This window comes from Parasteatoda tepidariorum, chromosome 6, assembly GCF_043381705.1.
Source record: "Parasteatoda tepidariorum isolate YZ-2023 chromosome 6, CAS_Ptep_4.0, whole genome shotgun sequence".
Taxonomy (NCBI): Eukaryota; Metazoa; Arthropoda; class Arachnida; order Araneae; family Theridiidae; genus Parasteatoda; species Parasteatoda tepidariorum.
The window spans coordinates 29,200,676-29,226,346 of NC_092209.1; the positions used below are offsets into that span (position 1 = coordinate 29,200,676).

The following is a 25,671-nucleotide window of genomic DNA, read 5'->3' on the forward strand; positions in this document are numbered from 1 at the left end:
ATTTTTCTTGCTTTAAAGTCAAAAAATTCCTTATTACTCGGGAACTTGAGTTGTTTTACAACATAGGATTTAAGAATAATCAAAACGAAATATAAGAGGAGAAATATTTTATTACATTTATTGAAGTATACAGCTGATTATCTTGCCAGAGACATAATAGCAGCAACACCTAAAAAAAAAAAAGAATGATTATCAGACATTAATGTCAAAAACTAGTTTTAGCACAATGAAACATACTATGCTTAAAAAAAAAAAAAACACCCTGAATAATTTTTGAGCCAATGATAAAACCTACCCACCAGGACTCAATGGTTTAAGATATGCTGATTAATTAGCACAGAGGATATCTTAAGTTATAAAATGGGGGGGGGGGGNAAAAGGGGGGGGGGGGGGAGACACTTTCTCGGTAGAAACATATACCTTTTTAGGAGAGATTCAGATTTCTGACCCCCCCAAAATATAAGGGGTAATGACAATTTTGGAACAATGATCCTAATAGTTTGGAAAGGAGAGTTGTTCGCAGTTTTTGGATCCCTTAATGGTATTTTTACTTTTTGCATATTTCACCGTATCTGGTGAACCTTCTAAGCTAATCAAATACTTTTATGCACACAATAATAAAATTTGTTTATCTAAAGACAATTCCATTCTAATAATATTTAATCAAAAAAAATTTTGAACTGGAAGGTATAAAATTTTTTACATCATTTTAAATATCAAAATACAAAATTTGAATGAAATCAGTTGAATAGTTTCCGAAACATGAAATTTTATATTTTGTCATATAAAATGAAATAATTTTCAAGGAATTATCTTGAGATAAACGAAAGCAAAAAGGTTTTGATTAGCATAAAAAGTTTCCAAAATATAATGAAATATACAAAAAATTAAGATCGAGGGGTAGACTTCCTGACCAAACTATTACTACCATATTTTCCAGATTGCGACTACCCCCATATTTAAGAGGGCAGAAATTCTAATCGGTTGAAAAGAAAGGTATGTTTATTCGGAGAAATTACGTTTTTGTGCCTGATTTCATAACTTAAAATATCGCCTGCACTAATTAATTAGCATATTAGCGGTCCTCCCCTCTACCTACTATTAAGATTGAGTCCTAGAATGAGAAGATCTAATTATTAGATCGAGTTATTCAGGGTGTTTAATTTTTGTGTGCACTGTACTGTCAACTTTCTAGGCAAGTTTTGCACAGTATGTAGAGTATTGCACATATTTTTAATGCCTAAAAATAGGAATTAAAATGCAAAAACAATATTAGACCAACAATTACACATTTAAATTCCCAAAATATTTTCCTTTACAAATAAAATTAAATGGAATATTGCAAAATATATTAAAGTCAATTTCGATAGTAGTACAGTAGGGAAACAATTATCCGGAACGATCGGGACCATCGCTATTCCGGATAACTGATTTTTCCGGTTTTCTGAATCGCAACAAAAAGCCTTTTTTTTATTGTTAAACCAAACTAAAAAAAATAATATTTGGAAATAATCTTAAAAAGAAGAAAAAACGAAGTAATACACTAATGATTATTTCCAGAAAGAAAGAAAAATCTTATGAGGAAAAAAAATAAAAAAATTTTTTTTTTAAAAAATGGCGGGAAAATTTATTGAATTTGTTCTGGTTTTCTGATTTCCGGATAACGGGTTCTGTACTGTAATATATTTTTGAATTAATAAAAATTGAATAATCATTACATTCCTAAATTTATGATTTTGAAAATTGTAACATTTCTTGAATAACATTTAGATACAGAAATGCAAAATTTTCTCAATATCGAAAAGTACTTTCGAACAACAGTAGATTTGAGTTTCCGTAGATTATATTAAAAAAAAAAAAATTAAATAAATAAAAAAAAAAGGAAAGGGCTGACCACTTTTTTACATTTGTGTAGTTTAATGCAAAATTACAAAACGTGGAACTTTTTTATATAATTTTAGAAACATATATTTTACGAATTAATAAAAATTGACAAAGATAATAGAAAAAGAAACTTAAAATTACCTGCTTAATTTAGGCAAAATACTGAAAAATCAAGTTTTTTTTAAAGCATATTTTTGAACAATAAGTATGAAAAAACTAATGCAACCAGATGTTCAGGCATGTTACAAAATGCTTTCTTTAAATAACACTGGGTTGCTTGCATTTAGTGAGTACCACAAGCATTTTTCTTTTAAGATCAATGTTATTGAAAAAATAAAATAGATTTATTCCTACAAGATAAAAAATATTAAACTCTTACTATCAAAATCAATCTTTTCTGTGATGTTCTTTGTTTTTATGCTCTCTTCTTGATTACTGATGCAAACCAATTTATTATCTTCTCGCCAACCATATTTGTGCATCCAACTTTTCAACTGATATTCTAAAACAAAAAAATAAACAAATCAAACATACATTTTACAGAAAATTAGCCTTTTTCTTTCCCAATTAAATTTCAGAATTTTTTTTATTTATAACAATATCTGCCAATACCTCAAAATAAAAAAAAGGGGAGACTTCAGCGCGAAAAAATTACACGTAAAAATAAACTGCACTGTACCCAAACACTCACAAAACAACCTAAATAACTTTTAATTTAATAATTTGATTTGCACGTACTAGGGCTCAAAACTTAATAGTTTGACAAGGTGACCTCAAATATGCTCATTAATTAGGGGAGACAATGTTTAAAGTTACAAAAACAAACTAAAAAAATATATATTCTCAAAATAAACATCTTTTTTGACAGATTGTGAGTTTCTGGTTCTCGAAATATAGTCATAATAGTTTGGCTAAAAGGACAAAGTTGGGCAAATAGTTTTTGAGAAATTATTAAAAAAAATCATATTTAAAAAATTAAATTTCTACATAAGGCTTAATAATCAACTATTCAACCAATTTTTCTCAAATTTTGTATTTTTGCAATTGAAAAATTTTTTCAACTATCATTAAATAGAATAATAAATAAGTTATAAAAATTATTTTTACATGAAATTATCTTACGATAAACACATTTAACAATTGTGTACAAAAAGGCTACAAGATATAGGGAAATACACAAAAACCAAAATTAGCATAAGGGGGTTCAAACTTTGAATTGCTTGTTTCCTACACTGTGGCTGCCCTATATATTTTGAGAGTTAGAAATACAAATACTTCTTGAAAGAAAGAAAAAAAAAGTATATTTATATTTTGTGCCCCTGCTTTGGTTTTATAAAAATATCGTCTACACTAATTAATTAGCTTATTTGAGGTCACTTCCTCTTTATGAGATCAAAATTTATTTTTTTCAGAAATTTTTTTAAATTTAGCAGAAATTTGCAATATGTAAACAAATGATTAAAACATAATTAGTATGTTTCTAACTCTTATATCATTCATGAGAGTGGGAAAAAAAACAAAGTCTTAAAATACCTTTCAACTCATATCCTGAGAAAATGTTTTCCACAAAAAGAAAACATTTCAATTAATTTTTATTCTCTTAAGTTTTTTTTTACTATATGCATATGTTGAGAATATAACAAACTATTAAAATTTAATACACATATCATAATTAAAGGGAATGAAATAATTAAGTTTAAAAAGTTGGAAAAACCTCATGCCTATTATTTGAAAGGTTTCTATCTTAATATTTAATTCTCGAATGTGTTTTAAGAAACTTCACAAACTTCAGTCTTAGCAAGAATAAAAACAAGTTTGGATAATCAAGATTATATTGCATGCCATAAGGGCAAATTGCTTTCTTTCCTTTTTTTTGTTGTTTTTCTTTAAATCAAAAATTTCCCCAAAAGGAGAAATATGAATAGACACTTTTGACATGCCAACTAATAAATACTGTTTTATTTATACTGTTTTAATAACTGTTTTAAAAAATTAAAATTATCAGGTGCAAAATTTAACAGGGTGCGTAGCCAAATCTTTCAACCAAAAATAAGCACCTTTTAAGCACTATATACATTAACAACATGTAAAATAATTTTCAAAGACTTTACATGATCATGATAAAATAACTAGTTTCTGACAAAGAACTTTTTTTAATTACATTAGCCACCATAAAAAAGATCCAAGATATTTTTCGGTTTGATTTTAGAAGGTGGAAAATGAAGTAAAAAATTGAGAATATCTTGGAAAATGCAGCAGAGCTGCACACGAGAGTGCTAGAATCTAACTGAACCCAGCTCAGTATGCGGACTCGCAAGTATTTAATCAAATATGTAAAATGATTGGCATTTTTATACGATATGGATCAACGTTACGATGAAGTTGAATGAATTGTGAATAACGTAGAATAGAACAATGTGAAAAGCACGCTTTTGCACAATACGCGACGAAAATCAACATGACGAAGAAAAAAAAATCTCATTTCCAAAAAGGGAAAATTAAGCACTTTTTAAAAACACCCCATGAAAAAAGTACCGTTAAGGGCTTTTAAAAAACGAAAATAAAAAATAAGCACCTTTAACCACTTTTTAAAAATGCTACGCACCATGTTTAAAGGAGAAATAAGAATAGCTAGAGCATGCTAACTATTATTTTGTAAAAAATAAAAAATTTACTTAAAAGGAGAAATATAAGTTGGCACTTATAACAGGTTGATCATTTAGAAAAAAAATACTAGAAAGGAGATATGACATTGTCTATGACACACAGCAGAATGATATCAGAATTTAACTTATCCTAAAAAATTGACAATTAAAGTAAACATTAATGAACAGCAAATCGATTGTAAAGTTTTCCCCACACGGTTGATTAACCACCAATTAATGTGTTATACGACTCAGCTTCAGAAAAAGAACCGACCTTTTCCCACATTCAATAAAATTAAATAATTTACTTAATTGTCAACTTTTTGTTCATGAATTTGTCTGGGTAACAAGTTTAAGTTACAAATATTTTTGTTAACTTATTAATTTGAAACTTTCCTTTTAAATGTATAAAAACTTTATTTTTATTGTAACAACCATATTATCTAGATTCTTTCTTTATTTTTTTTGTGAATTTTTTTTTTCAACATTTATTATGAGATAATTTAAATTATTTCCAATAAGTTTAAAAATTAGTATTTTAACAATTATATTAAAGGTATTGAAGTTGGCACAAAAATAATTTACCAGAGAAACATATATTAAAATTTTAGGAAGAAAAAAAAAAGACAAAAGTTTATTTCTGTAAAACATTCAAGAATTTAAGTAAAAAATAATACATGAAATATTCTAATCATTTTACTAAAAATCTAATATTTTTGTTTATAATTTTTTACATAATTTAAATTTAAAATAAAATTGAAATTAGAGTTATAGGAACATAATTCGTTAATATGCTTTCAAATAAATCTGCTCAAGTAGGTGGAAAAGAAATAAATATTTACAAATATTAAATAAATATTTACAATATTTATTCATGATTTATTTACTTATTTGATTTTGGGTTACTTATTTGATACAGTGGTCTGTCTAGGTTTTTCTGAGAGGTACCTATTTTATGAAAATTAAAAATTATATTGTTTGCTACGGGATGCAAAAATAAAATTTGAAGAAAAAGTATTTTGTGAAATTTCCTAAAGTTGAATTTGTGAAGGTACCGCTTAACGGTAGTAAATTTGGCCGGGACAGACCCCTGACATATTTCTTGTATATAGTAGGCTTCATAACAGGAAACACGCATTGAACTGTAAAATTTACTAAGAATTGAGAACTTAGTCACTCCATTAACATAGCTTGAATATGCAAATTATAAAAAAATTGAACTGCAGTTTGCTTGACACTCATATAGCATGCACTCTTGCCAAAAATAGAAACAGACTGATATATCTATTAGTTAGAATTAAAAGTATTTAAAAGTTTTATATTAATTTTGTGATGAGTTACAGTTTAAATATTTGTCCACATTTTCCCCTAAATTTAAAAGTTGTTTTTCTCTTGGACTAAACTTTTAAGTAACCGAGGGAAATGTGCAAATCTTTCCAAGAATGCAACTCCTGCAAAAGTGTCAAATCAGACAGTTCTTATTTACTTAACACTTTTGTTATCTTAATTTTTTTTAAAAATAAATGTAACAGTATTGCTTGTACAATATCATTTCAAAATATTCTAATTGCAATCTTATTAAATCTGTACTAAGAGGTGATTTTAATTCATTAAGTTTTTAACGCTGTATAAGATACAAGATACTTTGTACAAAATAAATACATTCTATCACAATATGTTACAGACAGATCAGTAATTGACATTGCTCAAAGATTGGACAAAATTTGTAATAATAATTTATTATTTTTTTTAAAAGAAAAGATGTTTGAAGAATTACACAATGGAATATAAGATAAAAAAAATAAAGTTAATATTTCAAATGTAATAAAACTGAAAATAAGGAGACAATTCTTATTACTTTATATAATATTATAAAAATAAATTAGTAATGATAAGTCTTAGTAGCTTAAAAAATTAACGGTGCATCCACAAGTTCTAAAAACTACAGATGTGGACAGTTATTTTATTTTTCACAATATGTATGAACTTAAACAGGGTGTGTAGCCAAATTAATCAACAAAAAATAAGCACCCTTTAAGCACTTAAAAAACACCATTAGGTAGGATTGGAAAGTTTTTGACAATTGTCTGTTTTATCTGGTTTTAACCGTCACGTAAAAAAAAAAAAAAAAAAAAANAAAAAAAAAAAAAAAAAAAAAAAAAAAAAAAAACAACTTTCGGCACTGTTTGGGACGATTGTCAAAATTTTTGAATAATGTAAATCGAATGACTTTTTCGTACGCTACGGACTGACGATAAGCCGAAATAGAATGGGGTTGAATTAATTGTGAAAACGTTGAATAAAACAACAGGAACAGCGTCTTTCTGCCTAATTCGTAGAGAAAATCAACATGGTAAAGGAAAAATCTCACTTTAGAAAAGGGAAAATTAAGCACCTTTTAAAAACAGCCGATGAAAAAAGCACCTTAGGGCTTTCAAAAATCGGAAATTAGCACCTTTAAGCACCCAGCTAAACATCCAAAATTACATAAAAGTTTAACAGCAGAGTTGATTTGACAGTGAAAAATATGCTAGTGCTGTCCTATTTCTTTTCAATAAAGAGATGTAACTGATAAAACAGAATTTACTTCTAAATTCTGAATTAATTTGTTTAACAATACTGTTTTTAATGTAAATAATAAAATATAAACACAGCATTTATGACGCAATAGGATAGCTACATAAAGCATATTTATAATGGCTGAGGAAGGGATAATAAAAGACTTACCAGATACTCCACCCAAAAATGACATGAGAGTTTCTTTTTCAATAGTTTGATAAGTGATGTTTACAACATGACAAATGACTACAAGGAAAAAAAAAGTTTGATACATCAGGGATGCTACTCGCAAAATATCAAATTGTCTCACCAGAAATTGCATTTCGTCTCAGTTAAAATCTCTTTTTGGCTCAGTTTGTCTCAGCTAAAATTATTTTTTTCACTCAGTTTATCTCAGCTAAAATGATTATTAATCAGTTTGATAACAATATAAAGATAATTTTCAGGATCCATAAAACCATTAATAGCATACTAGGAGTACTACAATTATACATACATTCACTATTGCTAGGATTTTAAAAAACCTGCATATGATTGATTATAAGAGTCCACAAAATTGTTTTATGGACTCTGTTGTTTTCATATATATTGCATTTATCATTTATGCCAATGAATAGTATCTGTTCCAGAATTTTACAAAGTAAATTTTAACTTTCTTATTTTTTAAAATATAATGGTGTTAACTTTCTAAAAAGAAATATCTATTTAGTTTCAGTAATTCAAAAGGGAAAATACCCATTTTATTTTGAGCTCAAATTTCATCTCAAAATATATAACTATTCAGTTACAATGAAAGGTCTACAGATTTCAATAATTAAAAGAGAAATTCAGTAATTAAATAATGAGAGTTTAAGAAAATGCAAATAACACAAAAAAAACACTCTTTGATAGAATTCAGGAGGTGCAGTGAAATTTTGAAATATTTTAGGTAGGAATTTTTCAAGAAAATTTTAGGGAGCACTTAATAGCCAAAAATTAGCATATATACATTTTTATATCAAAACAGAAATATTTAAAAACTATTATAAACAATTTAAAAAGACACATATAAATATAATTTTCTTTCTAAAATGACTTGCATCCTTTATTAAGTATAAAAGTAAACTTTTTAGTTAATTGGCATTGACTAGTAGATTGTACTTTCTTGCATTCACAAGATTAGTTAGTTGACTATGTTCTTTTAATTTATATAGCTAAATATACAATCATAAAATGTGATTATGAATGCACTTAGTAATTGTTTAAATGCAACAACTGTAGAAAAATATATCACATCTTTACAGTAACTAATTCAAGAAAAAACTTAATTCTACTTCTTTCTAGAATCGTGAAACTGGATTTTAAAATTGCGTGAATATGAATTGCGATTTTGGGTTTTAAAATCGCGTGAATATGAATCGCGATATTGAATTACAAAATCGTGTGAATATGAATCACGATATTGGATTTTAAAATAGCGTGAATATGAATCGCGATTTTGGATTTTAAAATCGCGTGAATATGAATCGCGATATTGGATTTCAAAATCGCGTGAATATGAATCACGATATTGGATTTTAAAATCGAGTGAACATGAATCGCGATTTTTGATTTTAAAATCAAGTGAATATGAATCACGATATCGGATTTTAAAATCACGTGAATATGAATCGTGCGGTTGGATTTTAAAATCGCGTGAATATGAATCGCGATTTTGGATTATAAAATCATGTGAATATGAATCACGCTGTTGGATTTTAAAAACACGAAAATACAAATCACGATATTGGATTTTAAAATCGCGTGAATATGAATCACGTGAATATGAATCGCGCAGCTGGATTTAAAAAACACAAATCACGATATTGGATTTTAAAATCGCGTCAATATGAATCACTATTTCGGATTTTAAAATCGCGTGAATATGAATCACGATTTTGAATTTTAAAATCACGTGAATAAGAATAGCGCTGTTGGATTTTAAAAACGCGAAAATACAAATAGCGATATTGAATTTTTAAATTGCGTAAATAAGAATCACGATGAATAATTTTTAGATCACGTGAATACGAATCGCAATGAGTAATTTTTAAATAGCGTACAAATACGAAAAACGGGATCTGATATTACAACTGCGTGATAACGAATCGCAATATTGGATTTAAAAATGCGTGAATACGAATCGCGACGTTGGATTTTAAACTCGCGGGAATACAGATCGCGATATTGAATTTTTAAATTGAGTGAATAGGAATTGCTAGTACGATTTTTAAACAGCGTAAAAAAAGTCGCAACACATAAGTTTTAAATAAGTTAAATACGAAAATCGATGATTGATATTAAAATCGTCTGATTAAAAATCGCGATTTTAGCATATTCCAGCGCAATTCCTAATATTTAAAATTCCGAAAATCAGCCAAACGAAAAAAAAAATCATATATCGGTGGTCGAAACGAAACACTTAGACTCCTTTCCACTCTATAGCGGAAGTCGCGGGAATCCGACTATCGTTCCGGCGGCTTGGGTTTCTCTAATTGGACTCCCTAAAAATTTTAGTTTTTGGAACATGGTCGAAAATTTTAAAAATTGGGAGAAAAAAGCGGATTTCCGCTTTTTCGTGGAAGTCTTTCATCCCTTGGAGACGTGAACGGCAAAATGATCTCCAATGACTCACGGCAATGCGGATTAATATTTGAAACTGAATTCAGGTTTGCCAAATTTTGGACGTTTTGTCTCAGAATGGCGCAGCTTTGGCAGAAACTGAGCTGAATGTCGCAAAATGGCGCAGTTATGCCGTTTTGTCTCAGTTTGTCGCAAATGGCGCAGGCGTAGCATCCCTGATACATAGATAACAAAGAAAAAAAAGTTCATTACATAGACTAGAATGAAAAAAAAAGATTAGCACAAACATCAATCAGGGTGCGTTGCCAGATTCTTCAACAAAAAACAAGCACCTTTTAAGTACTTTTCAAGCACTGAAAAAATATTTTTAACCTTTTCCAAAAATAAATCATAATTAGGATCCGTGCAGTAATAAAAATTATTTCCTTCTATTGTTTAAAGTTCTTAATTTATGAACATAAAATCAATAAAACGCAAAAACATTTTCAAAAACTTTACATAATTGTGATAAAATAACTAGTTTCTGATAAATATCGCAGAGAAAAAATCTCTTTTTAAAGGATAGAAAATTAAGTACATTTTACAAGTCCCCCCCCCAAAAAAAAACACCTTTAAGGGCTTTTAAAAAGCGTAAATAAAAAATAAGTACCTTTAAGCACTTTTTAAAAAAGCTATGCACCCTGTCGATAAATCTGCACAATAAGCAATTCACCAGTTTACACGCTCTCAGCAGTTGGAACTTATATGCTACATTTTGAAAAAAGCAGAAAAAAAAGTTTAGAATTATTAACTACTTTTAATGTAAGTTTAGTAACAGTATAAGATACAATTATAAACATTTTTCAGACCTCATTTCTTTAAATCTTTCGAGAGTTCATCAGTCGATTCAATGAAAAAGCCTCCAATGTACTTATTTTTTTTTTTTTTCAGTTTTAATGAGTTTAAAGCTTCAGTTTTTTAAGATAATAAGCTTAACTGGAAAAAAATCATAACAAATTTAAGCACTTAAGATAGCAAATACTTGATAACTTTAAGCATTTCTTAAAATAAATATTCAGTGCCAAGAAAAGCATAAAAATTTTAATTGAGAAAAAAAAAAAGAAAAGAAAAAGCAACTCATTTACAATTCTAAATCTTTTTTTTTCTTTTTAATAATCAACTTAGCTTTTAATTCTGAACAAGAGTGAAAAACATATTCTCCAACAAAATTAGTCTTCTTGAAGTATTTAAGCAGTAAATGCATTTTGAAAGTAGTTTGAAATCACAACATTTTTTAAAAATAAATAGTTATAGTTAACTACAACTGCAAGAAAGTAAATGCATAGTTGCCAACCTTAGGAATCAAAAATTAGGAACACTATATGCAAAAAAATTATATGCACTAATTATGAGAGTAAGACAAAAATGTAATTATTAAATAATAACATTAAGACATATATTTAAATACCGTATGTAAATTAGTAAAACTAAATTATACACAATATCTTTCCTGGGAAATTTATAATATTACTATTTTATAATTAGGAATAACGGTATAATAGTTTAAAAACAACCATAACCTATTAATATATAATTATTCTTCTCCAAATTATAAAACACAGGTAAATATTAAAATAAACAAATATTTCTGATGCAAGTGTTTAAATACTACAATACATTTTTTAAAAAACAATAATAGCTGTTTAAGATTCAATTTAGTGAAATGATCAGTAACAGCTATTGGAATGGTATTTTAAAATAAAAAGCTACTAAAAACTACTTCTGCACAATAATCACAGTAAGCGCCATTGCGGCGATCAGAACAAGGGATTAGTTTAAAAGCAAAAACACTACAATTTTACAGTTCACAAATTGTAAAATAAGTAGTTACTGACAAAGAGTTCTTCTCTTGATTATACTAGCAACCATAAAAACAATTTATATACAATTTCAAATATATTCAATATTGAGTGGTTCATTCTATTTTTCAAATTGATAATTACTTTATTTACTCAAGCAAACAAATTTTAATTCAAAAATAAAATTAATTCAAAAATATAATGATTTAACTATTATTTGAAAATGTTATTGAGTGTATTTTTTTAAAATTTAAATAAAAGTTTTTTATAAAATCATATTCAACTGAAACATTAAAACAAGACTAATATTATTGATTATAGCAAATTTATAAAGATAAGTAAAGAATCAAGCAAATTAAGAAAACTTTAACTCATATTACAAATGTCAATTGTACCCCCAATAAATATAATATGTAAAATTTATGATCTTGTATAATTATACTTACACTTCCTAATTGAATCTTCAAATCCTGTTATTGGAGCTACTGGAAGAGGGTCCTTTGGATCGTTCAATCGGCTCTGCAATTATAAAAGAAAAAGATACACATTTCAGCACTGAAATAAGAGAATGCAGAGAGAAATAACTGTTTCTATCATAAAATAGATTTATGCCAATATTATAATAGATTATTCACACATGACTTGCAATCTACTAAGGATTGTTTAAGGACAGTTAATGCATAACTTTGATTTTTAATTCCTTGCTAAATTATTACTGTGCAATATATTTAAATGGGAGATTTGTATTTTTAAAAATATAGACCTGTTTCGAGTAAATAAGAACCCAGAAATTTGGAAGTCATGAATCCTAAAAACTAGTCGATTCAGAAGTCTAGTGAAATCACATACAGTAAGACCCCGCTTAAAGCGTAGGATACGTTCCATCAAAGTAGAGCGTAACAGATCAATTTATTCGGACAAAAATATATGAAAACAGACAACAAAATGACATAATCTGATGCCTGCTTGTTGATGTCACAAATCCTAAGACGCTGATTGGTTAAGGGAGAAAAAACTTGGGCTAAGTACTTGGATGATCGTTTACACCATCCAAGTTCAAAGCAAAACAAGTTTCCATCAATATCAATCAGAACTTGGATCGTCTAAACAAGCCTTTAGTAAAGGAAGCAAGCAATTAAAAATAATAAATACTCACCCAAAATGCTGAAAACTGGCATGTTTCAAGGAGATCATGTAAGTATACTATTTGGTGAATCTTCTCATTTGCTAACTAGGTAAAGGTTAAAGAATACTGAACAATAGAGTAAAAATTATTAAATGAGGGCAAAGAATTCACTGTTATTCTGAAATAAAAAGAGACTTATCATTTAGCCAGTTGAAAAGCAAAAAATAAATATTGGGCAACTTAAATTGATGCACCTTATGTTTTCAACACGTTATAAGTTTGTAACAATTTGTTGAAACTCTGGATGAAATCACAATGTTGAAACTCTGGAAGAAAAAAAAAGAAGTTTTCACGCAACTAAGTGACTGACGAAAATAAACGTAAAACTCAACACTTTATGATAAAATGGTACACTTTCTTTGGAGAAAGGATAAAGGTGAAAAATAATTTGCGTTTCAAATATTACACTGTATTTAATTCTTATGATAATTAACAACTTAATTATTGTTTAGTTTAATAAAAACAATATCACTTTGTGTTAAAAATGAAAAGACAAAGTACAAATTACAATCAATTCCCAGTGACTCAAAGTACGATAACTCAAGCACTCCTTTAGCTCGATTTTTTCTAGTGCTGATGATAAATTCAATGCTAATTTTTTCCGATTACACATAGCTAACTTTTGTTGAAAACTCATTTTTTTTAAAAAGCAGAATGACTTGTTTTTTGAAGCTAATAGAATGCCAATTGCTTTTCCTTCCACCTTTAACTACTTTACCACTCACGCTTTCATGATTCCAAGATCTAAAAAGACAGCCCGCATCCTCACACGTTACAAAAGAATAAATCAAAGAATCTACAAGTATTCTTTTGATAGGTGAAACAGAATAAAAAAAATTAAACTATTTCTTTCATTCAGCTTTTCAACTGTATGGGTTATAATAAAATGTGAAACACATATACATTTCTACCCAAAACCAGTCAAATATGGAGTAAATAAATATGAAAATTATTTAACAGATTAAAATTTAATTCATCTGTAAATATTTAAATGAGCAATAATAGCATCACAATATATTTTCAATGCCGAGAGAAAGTTTTTCATACATACACTCACATCAATATTATTTAAAACAACATAGTATCTAGGAAAAATATAAATTTACTATATTTTATTTTCACGAGAATTCAAGGTTTTTCACTCTCATAACAAAATATTTTAAATGAAACCATTAAAAGATATTCCAGATTGTGCACCTCAATTGTGAGTTGAAGAATTCCAAATTTATAATAAAATTTATCATAAATGCACAACTTGTAAGACATGACTAAAATTTAAAAAGATTTTAAAGAAAATGTATCATTTTGTTAAATATTGCTTAAAGGTAAGATTTTTTAACGTGATTCTATGTTACAATATTTATTATTATTTTTTTTTAAATAAGTGCTTATCTTTTAAGTTTGGAAAATTTATAATTTTTATTAATTCAAACTTTCTTCCCTTTATGCATGAATTAAAAAGGAGCCTACAGTACATATCCATTGATACATACTTATTTTTGCAGTTTTTTAATGTTAAATAATTTTTAAAATATAAAAACTACAAATCAACTTAAGTCATATAGAGATTCATTACTGTTCCATTAAAGAGACTGTAAGAAAAATATATACATCAAAACCACTGTGACTCGAATTTGGAACCAAAGACGGTTACAGGGGGCACTAGTAATTAATTAAAAAAATAAATAAATCAGAGTAAGGTATACAGGGCAGAGGCACTTGCATACCAGACAATGATACTCACATCCATCAATTACTCATATCATTAAAAATAATAAACAACGATTATCATCAACTGATTATTAAGCTTAGTAAAAAAACTTAACCATGACCAATAGTCACGTTTAATGGAAGAGTACCACATATTCCACATATAGGAAACTTGGATAATAATATACGGAAATTAAATAAAGTCTACATTACACTTGTAAATACAAATTTGAAATAGTTTAAACAATTTCAATTTGTAGTTGAGTGAGTTAACAACAATATAAAAAACTATTATAATTTATTTAACTTGTTTTTTCCCTCACTTTAAAAATCTAGAGCAGTGTTCACCAACCTTTTTATCACAGCAGACCTGTCAGTTTGATCATTACACCTGTCAGTTACACTCATATCATTAAAAATAATAAACGATTATCATCAACTGATTATTAAGTTAAGTAAAAAAATTTAACCATGACCAATAGTCACGTTTAATGGAAGAGTACCAAATATTCCACATATAGGAAACTTGGATAATAATATACGGAAATAAAATCTACATTACACTTGTAAATACAAATTTGAAATAGTTTAAACAATTTCAATTTGTAGTTGAGTGAGTAAACAACAATATAAAAAACTATTATAATTTATTTAGCTTGTTTTCTTCCTCACTTTAAAAATCTAGAGCAGTGTTCACCAACCTTTTTATCACAGCGGACCTGTCAGTTTGATAATTTTACCGCGGCCTACTCGGGGACGTTGATTGCTAACATTTTAGATTATTTTTATTTATTAATTTTAATTTAATTGTGTTTAAACATACCTTCAAAATAAAATAGAGTTACACCAAAAAATAAATATAAAGTAATTTAACATTTTAACTTACTAGAACGTTAAATCAATGAGAACTCTGAGCTTGTTTCTTTGCAATGAGATGGTTCTATCGGAGTAAATGATACATTACAAACATTAAAAAATTTATGTCACTACCTTCAGAGGCCCCTTTTTTAAAATAAATAAAACTTTAATGGAACACAGATATTTTTAATTTGGGTTATAAACCTAGGAATTTAAATTTAGTTCCAAAGAAATGGGCAGACCAGTACCATTTGATCCACGAACCGGGGGTTGGGGAATACTGATCTAGAGGACCTAACAAAAATCCAGCCTGGTTAACATAGTTTTCAATCTTATAACCATGATTTGTCTTAGCACTAGTTCTGAGAATAATATATACATATCTTTAATTTAAAAAATCATAAGGGCTATAGATTTTAGTACATTGGCTTTAAAAAATTTGTATATCTAAATATAATCAGGAAAGACACTGCATTAAAGTAATTGAAGTTCTAAGTTAGGTATCAATTTAAAGGCACTTATTTCTCTTAAAAAAGTGATGAAATGAAAGGACACAAAAAAGTTCATTCAAGTTATATCACATAATAAAACGAAATGTGTACATTTATACAAAGCCTAAAGATGTAATTTAAAATTATTTAATATTTTCAATAAAACTAAACAATGTGAAGAAAAAAAATAATACCACATAAAGAGAAAACTGTTCGTGCAGTATTATTTGTGCATATTTCACACTGTTCAGCTTTAAACAATGACACAAAGTTAATTCTCACAGACAATATTTTTTTTTAAAGTAATACTTTAATAAAATTTTCATACCTCATTTTTGACAAAACAAAGAGTTATTATGTTATTCAAATTAAATACCATAAATTTTATGCATTTCTTGCAAAACAATTTTAAGAACACTTTTTTTCTAAAACATTCAAGAAAGAGATTAACTAATACAGTAGGGAACCGATTATCCGGAACGATTGGGACCATCGCTATTCCGGATAACTAAATTTTCCGGGTTTCTGAATCGCTACAAAAAGTCGTTTTTTTTATTGTCAAACTCAACTAAAAAAAAATATATTTGGAAATAATCTGAAAAAGAAAAAACGATGAAGTAATACACTAATGATTGTTTCCAAAATGATGGTAGGGTAAACATCTTTCAAAAAAGAAAGAAAAATTTTGAAATCTTATAAGGAAAAAAACATTAAAAAAAAAAAAAAAATGACAGGAAAATGTATCGAATTTCGTTCCGGTTTTTTGGTTTTCTGATTTTCGGATAACGGGTTCTGTACTGCACCAACTTTTAAAAAATTAGTTATCACATAAAGACGCGCTGTTTAACAGTGATACTTAAAATATAAAACTATGTGCACAGAGTTCCATACTAGTATTTAAAAAATTTTTTTTTCTTTTTTACGTTTCCCCCCTTTCTTAAAGAAAATTATTTCTTCCAGGATTTTTTATTTAAAAGAAGAAAAAACTTACTCTGTTTAAATTAACATGCAAAAATACTGAATCTGCCAAGCTAGCAAGCATTTTTCATGCTCTTGAAAATCAAATAAACATTGAGCTTATATCAATTAATAATTATGATATATAAAGTTCTAAACTGTTTAAATTGTTAGAACATGAGTACACAGCATGAAAAAGAACACAGCTTCACATCACAACTAAATACAAAACAGAGAAAGAACCCCACATTTTTCATAAACAGAAAAAACAATATCAAAAGAGTTTGTATTGTGTAATAAACATTCTAGAAGAATTTTCTCAAAACCCAATAAATATTAGCATTAAAAACGTACATTTCTGGCAAAATTTCAATAGTTTAGTAGTTAGTTTCATAGCAACAAATTGTGACTATAGAAAATACTTGAAATTATAAACAGAATTGCTAATTTATGGTTAAAACCACTCTCAAATGAAAAGAACTAAAAATCAATGATTTCATCAATAATTAATGTTTTTAATTGAATGATTTTCATCTTAGTAAATAACAAATTGACCTATGTTAGTATAAGTAAGTAGGTTCAAACAACTAGAACCTACTTGAGTCTTAAATATATACAATTTTGTAAGACTTTTAAGAAAAATCCTAATCTACACTAAATTTGAAAATTAAATCTAAAATGTATAAATTTGCGACATTTATTCAAAATACAAAGAACGCAGGTATTTTTTACACTGATAGTTGATAGCTATGCAATATTAAAAGAACAGGTTTCCTTTTGGCAAACTTATAACAAATTAAATTAAAAAACATCAAAAATTAAATTCATATTTTCAAAATTTAAAATTATTTTTCAAAAGTAAAACTGTTCATCATTCACAATGAATTTCTTGATAAAGAGGTATAGTTGATTGATAAATATCGAAAAATTCAGTAGAAGAATGGTAAAAATAATATAAAAAGTAAAATAGCAAAGGATACATTTTGTTGATCAATCAAACACTTGCAAAGAACAAAATCTGTGTGAGGCAAGTTAGTAAGAGCTTTCATCAGTATCAACCGAACAATATCAAGTGTGTATTGTGCTGGATTAAATTGATACCTGAAAATGTTTCAATGAATATAATGAGTTCTTAAGAAAACATTTTATTGAAAAAAATATATGTTATATACATAAATAAAACATTAAAACAATCCATTGAATCCTTTCTTTTCTCCTTTTAATTTAAGCAACGGAATACTTATTACTTTACAAATCTATCTACATATTTGTTTCACACAGCAAAAAAAAAACAAAAAAAAAAAAAACAATCTTTTATTATGTTTGCAAACAAATGAAATATCAAGTGTGGGAGCTGTTATAAGCATGGAAATGTAAAAGTGCATGTTTTCAAATTTCTGCATGTAAATTTTTTTCTCACATGGACAATGAAAAGCTGAAGAAAACTTAACAATAAATTAGATTAAAAGAGAATAGTTCATATCCACAAACAAAATGTTCTAGATTATGCTTTAACCATACTTATGCAAGTTCAACTATAATTTTATTCATAATAATAACGACCTTACAGTGATCGCATAAACTTCTGAAATATGGTTTTTAACAAAGTTGTGAATCTTTAATGCTAATTGTTTTTCAAAAGTATAATTATTGTTTTGTAACTGAAAGTATTTCTGTACCTAGAAGCACTTATCATTAGATAACATCAGAAAAATATAACATTATTTTACACAACTTTCAAATATCAGATATATATAGGAGTTCATTGTTTTCTCTACATTATATAATGTTAGATTCTATTTAAAATATTATTTAGCATTTGCCGTAATATCATTTTGCATCAGTTTCGACGGCATAATAATATATGTTATATTTTCTGTAACTATCTTATACCGGTTTTAATTTTGGGAATAACCAAGAGAAGACTTGGATAGTAATAGAATTATTTAGCATTATAATTTTACTTAACTTTCCATATTGCTGAGAAGCAGTTAAACACAGAAAAATGGTTCTAAAATGTCATTCCATGCATCATTAACTTAGCAATATAGAAATATTCCTGAAATCTGCTACCATCTATTTTTCTAACTTTTACTCCATATTTTGTGTCACACTGATTTTTATGAATGAAAACTTTAACAAAGAAATAATACTCGAGTATTTAACTGAGAAATAATACTTGAGTAGCTGAACTTTTGATAATTATTTTCTTTATTAATTATAAAAGGTTTTTCTGATAAATTTTATATCATTAATCATTTTCAAGTGTTTATATTTAATTTTTAAATATATTCCTAATGTTTTTTTCAGAAATGAACCAATTTTAACAAAATCTCATTTGAATTTGTAGTAATTATTTTTACCGGTTTATTTGTCTATTACGCTATAAAAACGATCATATTCATAAAACATAGAATTCACACCAGCAATAAAAAATTAGTAGCCCAATAAGACCACCTAGGTAGTCATTTAGTGGTCGAAAAACTTAATGTGGTATATAAAATTAAAGGGGGGGAAAATTGAATTTTACGACTACATAATTCATGTTATGTTACACATCAAAAATTATTCATCGCCATCTATAACACTTAAAAACCAATGAGGTGATTTATCTCCTATTGAAAGTATTTAATTAAATACAGAAAAAAAAAGCTAAATTAAAGATTGTACATAGATTCAACAAAGAGATTAAAGAAATGAGACCAAATAAATTAATAAAAGAGGAAAACAAAGAAGGTAAGAACTAACAATATATTGCTAGAAAATTAAATTATCTAAAATTAATAAAATTTTAAATTAAGTCAATTCTAAAAGATCAAAATATTTTATTGATGAAAAACTATACTATCAGTGCATGAATGCATAACACAACATGTAAATTTGAAATTTTACAATATAATAAAATTTTTTTGTACCAGACACATTCAGTTAAATTCCTTTGAATACATCAGAATTCCATACCAATTAAACTGAACAATATAGTTAGAAATTCTTTTTTTTAATGCATGGAATTCAATGCGAAAAACTATTGTTTTGTACTATTTAGTAAATTTGCAACATACTTCAAGGAGACAAATTTGTCGCCTTGTTGCATGCGTATGATTTTAACGACATTTGTAGAACATTTGGTGATCAATATCATGAACCCAAATAATACACGAGTCAATGATGCAAACCGATTCAGACAGGCTCTAACAATAAAATAAGCAAAATAAAAATTGATACAGTTGAACTGGTTTAATGTAAATTTGGAGTTGATTTGTAACTATACTGCCACCAATTTTTCGATGAGATTTTTTCATTGCCAAATTCAAGTGGTTTGTTTTTAGTTTTTCCTATTTATTAACAGTTTTTTACAAAGTCTAGGATAAAATAGGTTACTTCGGGAAGAAATGCTAAGAACGATGCACAAAAAGCAACTAACAAAGCATTTCATATGTTTTCAGTTATCTAATGTTGTTTTGAACAAATTCTAATGGAATTTAAAAATAAATTACAAGGCATTTTGACACTAAAAACATTCCTTGAGCTAAAACCAAACAGTTCACAGCCATAATATTACATTGGCAGGGGTCTGTCCAGACATTTTATGAAAGGTCCTGTTTTAGTAAAATTGTGAAAAAACTACTCATAATTTGAGAATATAAAATAAGCGTAATGTCACATTCCTTCAACCAGGGTCCCGCTTTTGTGAATTTGTGTAAATAGGGTCTTGTTATTGCAAAAATTGCTAAAAAACTTTTCAAGAAGTTTTTAAATTGTAAATAGATACAAGATTATGCTCAACAATTGCTGCTACTAAATTAGAGATGCAACATGCAAATATTTGGTATTTAGCCTATACTGCTGAAAGCAGAATGTTCATTTCGGACGAATAATGGAAACAAAATCACTCACATTTTTAATAATTTCAATTGACATATTTAAAATAACACAACTTAGTTATCTATCACTTTTAATGTGTTATGCATTAAGTAAACTTAAACAATTCCTAAATTTATAATACTTTATTTGAAAAATTGAATTACTGATATTAAATTGAAAGAATTTAATATCAATAAGAATGTGGACATGATGTTTGTAAAAGTAGAAATATTTTCTTGGAACCCTACATTTTGAATTTAAATTTAGGGAAACTTGGAAAACTTAGTTCGTTTCGAACCGTCTTTTTTCTCCCCCCCCCCCCNTTTCCCCCCCCCCCCCCCGAGAAGGGTTTATTCAATTAACAAAACAATAATGAAGATAAACAAATATGTGAAGGGTCCGATTAAAAGATAAATTATCTTGTGAAGGGTCCGTTAATGGACCCCAATTTCTTATAAACAGACCCCTGATTGGTATAATATGCATTAATAAATTAAACTAAATTTTAAAAAACAAGTTTTTTGTTTTTTTTTTTTTAAAAAAAGAAGATAGTTACAATTTTAAGACAGCCAAATTTGCTTCCAAATCATATGCATTATCTCTTGCTTGAATTTCAACATACTTCTCCAATGCTGTAAGATTTTCAGGATTATATCTGAAATAAAAAAAAATCAGTCAGAAATTTAGAAAAACTGTGCACTAATTACAAAGCTTACACCACTAACATATAATGTAGTATCGTTATAATATTACACATTTTAATAATTTTTTATGGTGTTAAATGAGTGCAAGTACCCTGCCTTTTTAATTTCTAGGGAGTAAAATATGTATTAAAAAAAATACAAATACCATGTGCAAAGGGCCAAAAAATGATAAATAACTACCGAAAAAAAAACTATTCGGTCATCCAGAAAGTTTGTACCGTTACATTCATTATCTCACATTGTAAAAACAACCGGAATTTTTCGAATGACCCAATATTATTAGACAATGTGAAATTACAGTGGAATCATCGCAAATCAAACAATGTAATAACTAAAGCCCGGAATTTCAGGCAATAAAAAATGCAAAAATAGGCAGGCAAAAAGGCATTTAAAAAGCTTGAAATAGGCACTTAAAAAAGGCACTTAAAATTGGAGCAAAATGGTAGTTGGTAATGCCTAAAAGCCCATATAGGTATCCAAGGTATAAAAAAAGTTGCTAGAAGTATCCGGTATACCTACATATTCATTTCACTCGACTGTCGTAGCAATAGTACAAAAGAAGTGGACATAATTGCACAAAAAAAAACCTCAACTGCGTAGGTGCGAAATAAAAATTGAAAACTCGTACTTACAATAATATTGTATGCAGATTTATTCTGATGATTGGTTGTTGTTGCACATCACAACTAGATGCTTTTTCAAATTTTCGAAAGAGAAATTTTGTCTCCTGTCAGTCAATATAGTTTTAAACAAAGAGAAGGATCTTTCTACTTCGACAGAAGTTATGGGCGCGTACCTAAAACAACTTGCCATGGTAGGAGATATGGTAAGTTCAACTGTAGTATCACCAGAAAGTACTTTTGCAATGTCCTTGATGCATTCAAAGTCTGTATTTGCAGAGATGACGTTTTCACATTTCTTCCTTATTATGTCACCAGATGGTCCAGGCACAGACATTAGTTCTTCAATAGTATTGTCGAAAATCTTTAGTGACTCGGACAAAGACATATTTCTTTTTTCCATGTGTTCAATAGCTCCAGGGAGCTTCCCAAAATAAGTTGAAATAAAAGTCAGTTCATTTTTTATTTTAGAACTGCTAAGCAGATTTTTACTTTTTCTTATGGATATTGCCTCTTCATCCGAAAAGCTGGTAAGGACTCGAGTAACTTCCTCAAAATTTGTGCAGTAGTATGAGACTGCTGAAATCCATGTTCCCCATCTCGTAAGGATCGGTTTAGGAGGTAATTGAATGTCTGGTGCAATTTCTTTGAACACTTGAACTCTTGAAGGGGCTTTCACAAATACTTTTTTCACACTAGAAACAAGCGAGTCTACCTCAGGATAGAGACCTCTTACTTCCTCTGCTATCCTGTGCAATGCATGAGCAAGACACGTTAAATGGATCATATTAGGAAATAAAACTTTTAAGGCATTTCCAGCTTTTTTCATGTAGGAGGCTGCATCTGTAAGAAATAATAGCACTCTTTCATGCTCAGTACCATTTGGCCAAAGTAAAGCCAGTGCATTAGTGAACAACTGTGCAATTGTAGTACTGTTAGTCTTTTGCAACTGTTCAGATGTCAACAAAAAGACTTTATGTTTTTCAAATTAGTCCATAACACCAACAATAACATTCGCAACATATCGTCCAGTTACATCTGTCGTTTCATCTATAGATAGCCATATGTTTTTCGTTCCGATTTCATTTTGAATAGTTTTAAGAACTTCGGTGTAACAGTCATCTAAATAAGTTTTCCTTTAAGTTGATTCACAGGGCACACTTTGATTCGTATATTTTTGCAAAAAAGCTCGTATGCTTTTATTTTCAGGTTTCCACAGTGGAATGCCGGCATCTACAAATGACCTGCATAAATACATCACAAATTCCGATTTGCGAGAAGATAATTGAAAACAGGTGGGAATCAGAGTCGGTGTTTTCTCAGCTTTTTTGCTGTTTTATGCTTAGATGTCTCCAAGTGCTGAGATATAAAATGCTTCTTTTCAAAATTTACTGACTTCTAACATGCCTTACAAAATAGAATGCTCTCATCATTAGAAAACACATTCGACTTAAACTCTTTCACAAAACTGTCCAGTTTTTTGCTCGTGCAGGCTTTTAATTTAGGCATTTTTGAAATAACTAGTACTAGAAAACTTTTTCGTGCTCCTGCTACAATGTGCTCACCCAGCTTGGTGAATTCGTTTTGTAGATAAGAGAGCATACGAGCTATTCGATGGTGTAGGCTATATGGGCCGTAAGTAAGAATAAATTCTATTGGTTGTAAGTAAAAATAACTCCTATTGACTGTGAGTAAAAATAACTCCAATCTTTTCACTCCCTTTCTCTCTCTCCTCGCAAAGCGCATCGGGCGAAGGTGACGCCACGTTTTCTGACGCCACGAAGAGACGGAGAGGAAATATTAATAAGACCAAAGGAATAAGTCCTAATCTCTATAAATGCATTACAATACGTCGGATGACAGTCAACCATTTCTATACTTCAAAATTTCTTCATTTTGCGTTTATGTTCGGTCAAAAGCACAAAAAGCTTTGCAGAAAATTTTTTAATTAGACAGAAATAGGCATTTATGAACAAAAGGAAAGAAAAAGGCATTTTCAGAAGAAAACGTTTAAAAAAGGCAGAAAAGGGCATTTATGGCATTTTGCCTGAACTTCCGGGCTCTAGTAATAACTGCAATAATGTAATATTCTGATGATTAAAATCATCAGAATAAGAAAGACCATGCGAAAAGGGCTGATAAAATATTAAATAAATGCTATTACTTAGTACAAAACAATGAGAAATTGTGACAAAATTGTAACAAATCAAATGCATCAAGTAACGATAACTCAAATTCAGTTTCAAACGTCGTAATAACATTAGATAAAAACATATCGTAATTTGAAAAATCATGTAAAAGTACCGAATTTTTTTTCTCCTCCAGTATATTTGGGCGTATTATCAGGTTCAAAAGGCAAACGGGGTAACTCAACCTGCAAACCCAGCTTAGTATGAGCTCTGGCTTATTTACGCCATAACTTTCGAAAAGCCTTAAAACTCTAATACCAAGGGAAAAGTTGCTTTAGATAAAGAAAAATTAATAAATGACATTATACTAATTTTTTTATTTGTTATAATATTTTAAACCATCTGATAAATCTTAGTAGTAGTTGTAAATCTGAAACTTAAGTTAGCTTTGAATTTCATATCACAAATGTAGATTAGAAAGAGGAAAATCGTAGGAAAAAAAGTATTATTGCAAGCTTCCCATTTAATACAAAATATATAATGATGCAATTTTATCCTCATTTTTTAAGATATCGATGAGTTTTTACACAAGTTTATATCCCACATTAGCTGTAATTTCACAGAAAACAAAGCATTTTCCTAAAAAGTACTTAACCCAATAAGAAAACTAAAACATTCTATATCAGTTAGAAAGGGTAAGAAGCCCATGACTACTAATTGTAATGTTTTACATAAATGAAATAAGTCTCGAACTACCCCACTTTCCTAATAATTTAGAACTACCAAAATATGATCATGTAAATGTATTACTATGAGAAAATATCTCAACAAAATGACGTAATTATGCTTCATATTTAATGTACATAAATTAAATGTACATCAGATGCATCATAAGATTCATTAAAATGAATTTAATAGTCTAGTTTAAAGGCTATCTCAAAATAAGCTTGATGTTACCCCCAAAACCAATTATTATGAATTTTTGAACTCTTAAATTTATTATACAATTATGTGAAATTTTGGTAAAACAATTAATTCCATGAATACATGAAACGTGTTACACATTAGAGCCTTGTAACACATTTATAAAACCTACGTAGGAAAAATATTGATTGAAATTGACATTTATATTAAAAAGAATGAGCGAAATATAACCTGTCTATTCCTTTAAGCATAGAAGAGATTGTCGCTTTCATTGCTTCAGCCATTTCGGTGTGTTTTGTTGAGTAAAAATTTTTATTAAGCAAAAATTTCTATTGATTACCGACGTTTACTGGTGGGAAATTCGGGTGATGAACTTTGCCAAAGACTTGCTTACAGCTTTCACAGACAAAACAGAGGCAAAAAAAATTTGTAGAGGACGCTAATATAATCGCAGCAAAGATGGCGTTTTCTACACTAGGGAACGCTGCAAGCTCGGTACCGCCTAAATTTCCGCGCTACTGTTTCCGTTGTATTTTAAAGCCATTTGGCATCATTGTGTTTTGAGATTCTTGCAAACTTACTTACTATTTGATTACTTATTACTCGTGTTTACAATGCTAAAAGTTATAACACTAACGTAAGATGGTGCACAGCTTGCAACAAGAACAAACAGTAATAAACTTATGGTAAGAGGCCATATC

At 28.2% G+C, this 25,671-nt stretch overlaps 1 protein-coding gene across 1 annotated transcript; it reads right to left on the minus strand.

The window, feature by feature from the left end:
* Nucleotides 1-92: 92 nt before the first annotated feature.
* LOC107448297 (eukaryotic translation initiation factor 3 subunit k) lies at nucleotides 93-25,446 on the minus strand. Its single transcript, XM_043048176.2, has 8 exons — nucleotides 25,202-25,446; nucleotides 21,150-21,248; nucleotides 17,710-17,830; nucleotides 12,684-12,758; nucleotides 11,974-12,046; nucleotides 7,257-7,334; nucleotides 2,264-2,386; nucleotides 93-169 (listed from the first exon to the last, which is right to left on the minus strand). Exons 1-8 carry the CDS (start codon nucleotides 25,252-25,254, stop codon nucleotides 138-140), a joined length of 654 nt encoding a protein of 217 aa, XP_042904110.1. The 5' UTR covers nucleotides 25,255-25,446; the 3' UTR covers nucleotides 93-137.
* Between the last annotated feature and the right edge of the window lie 225 nt (nucleotides 25,447-25,671).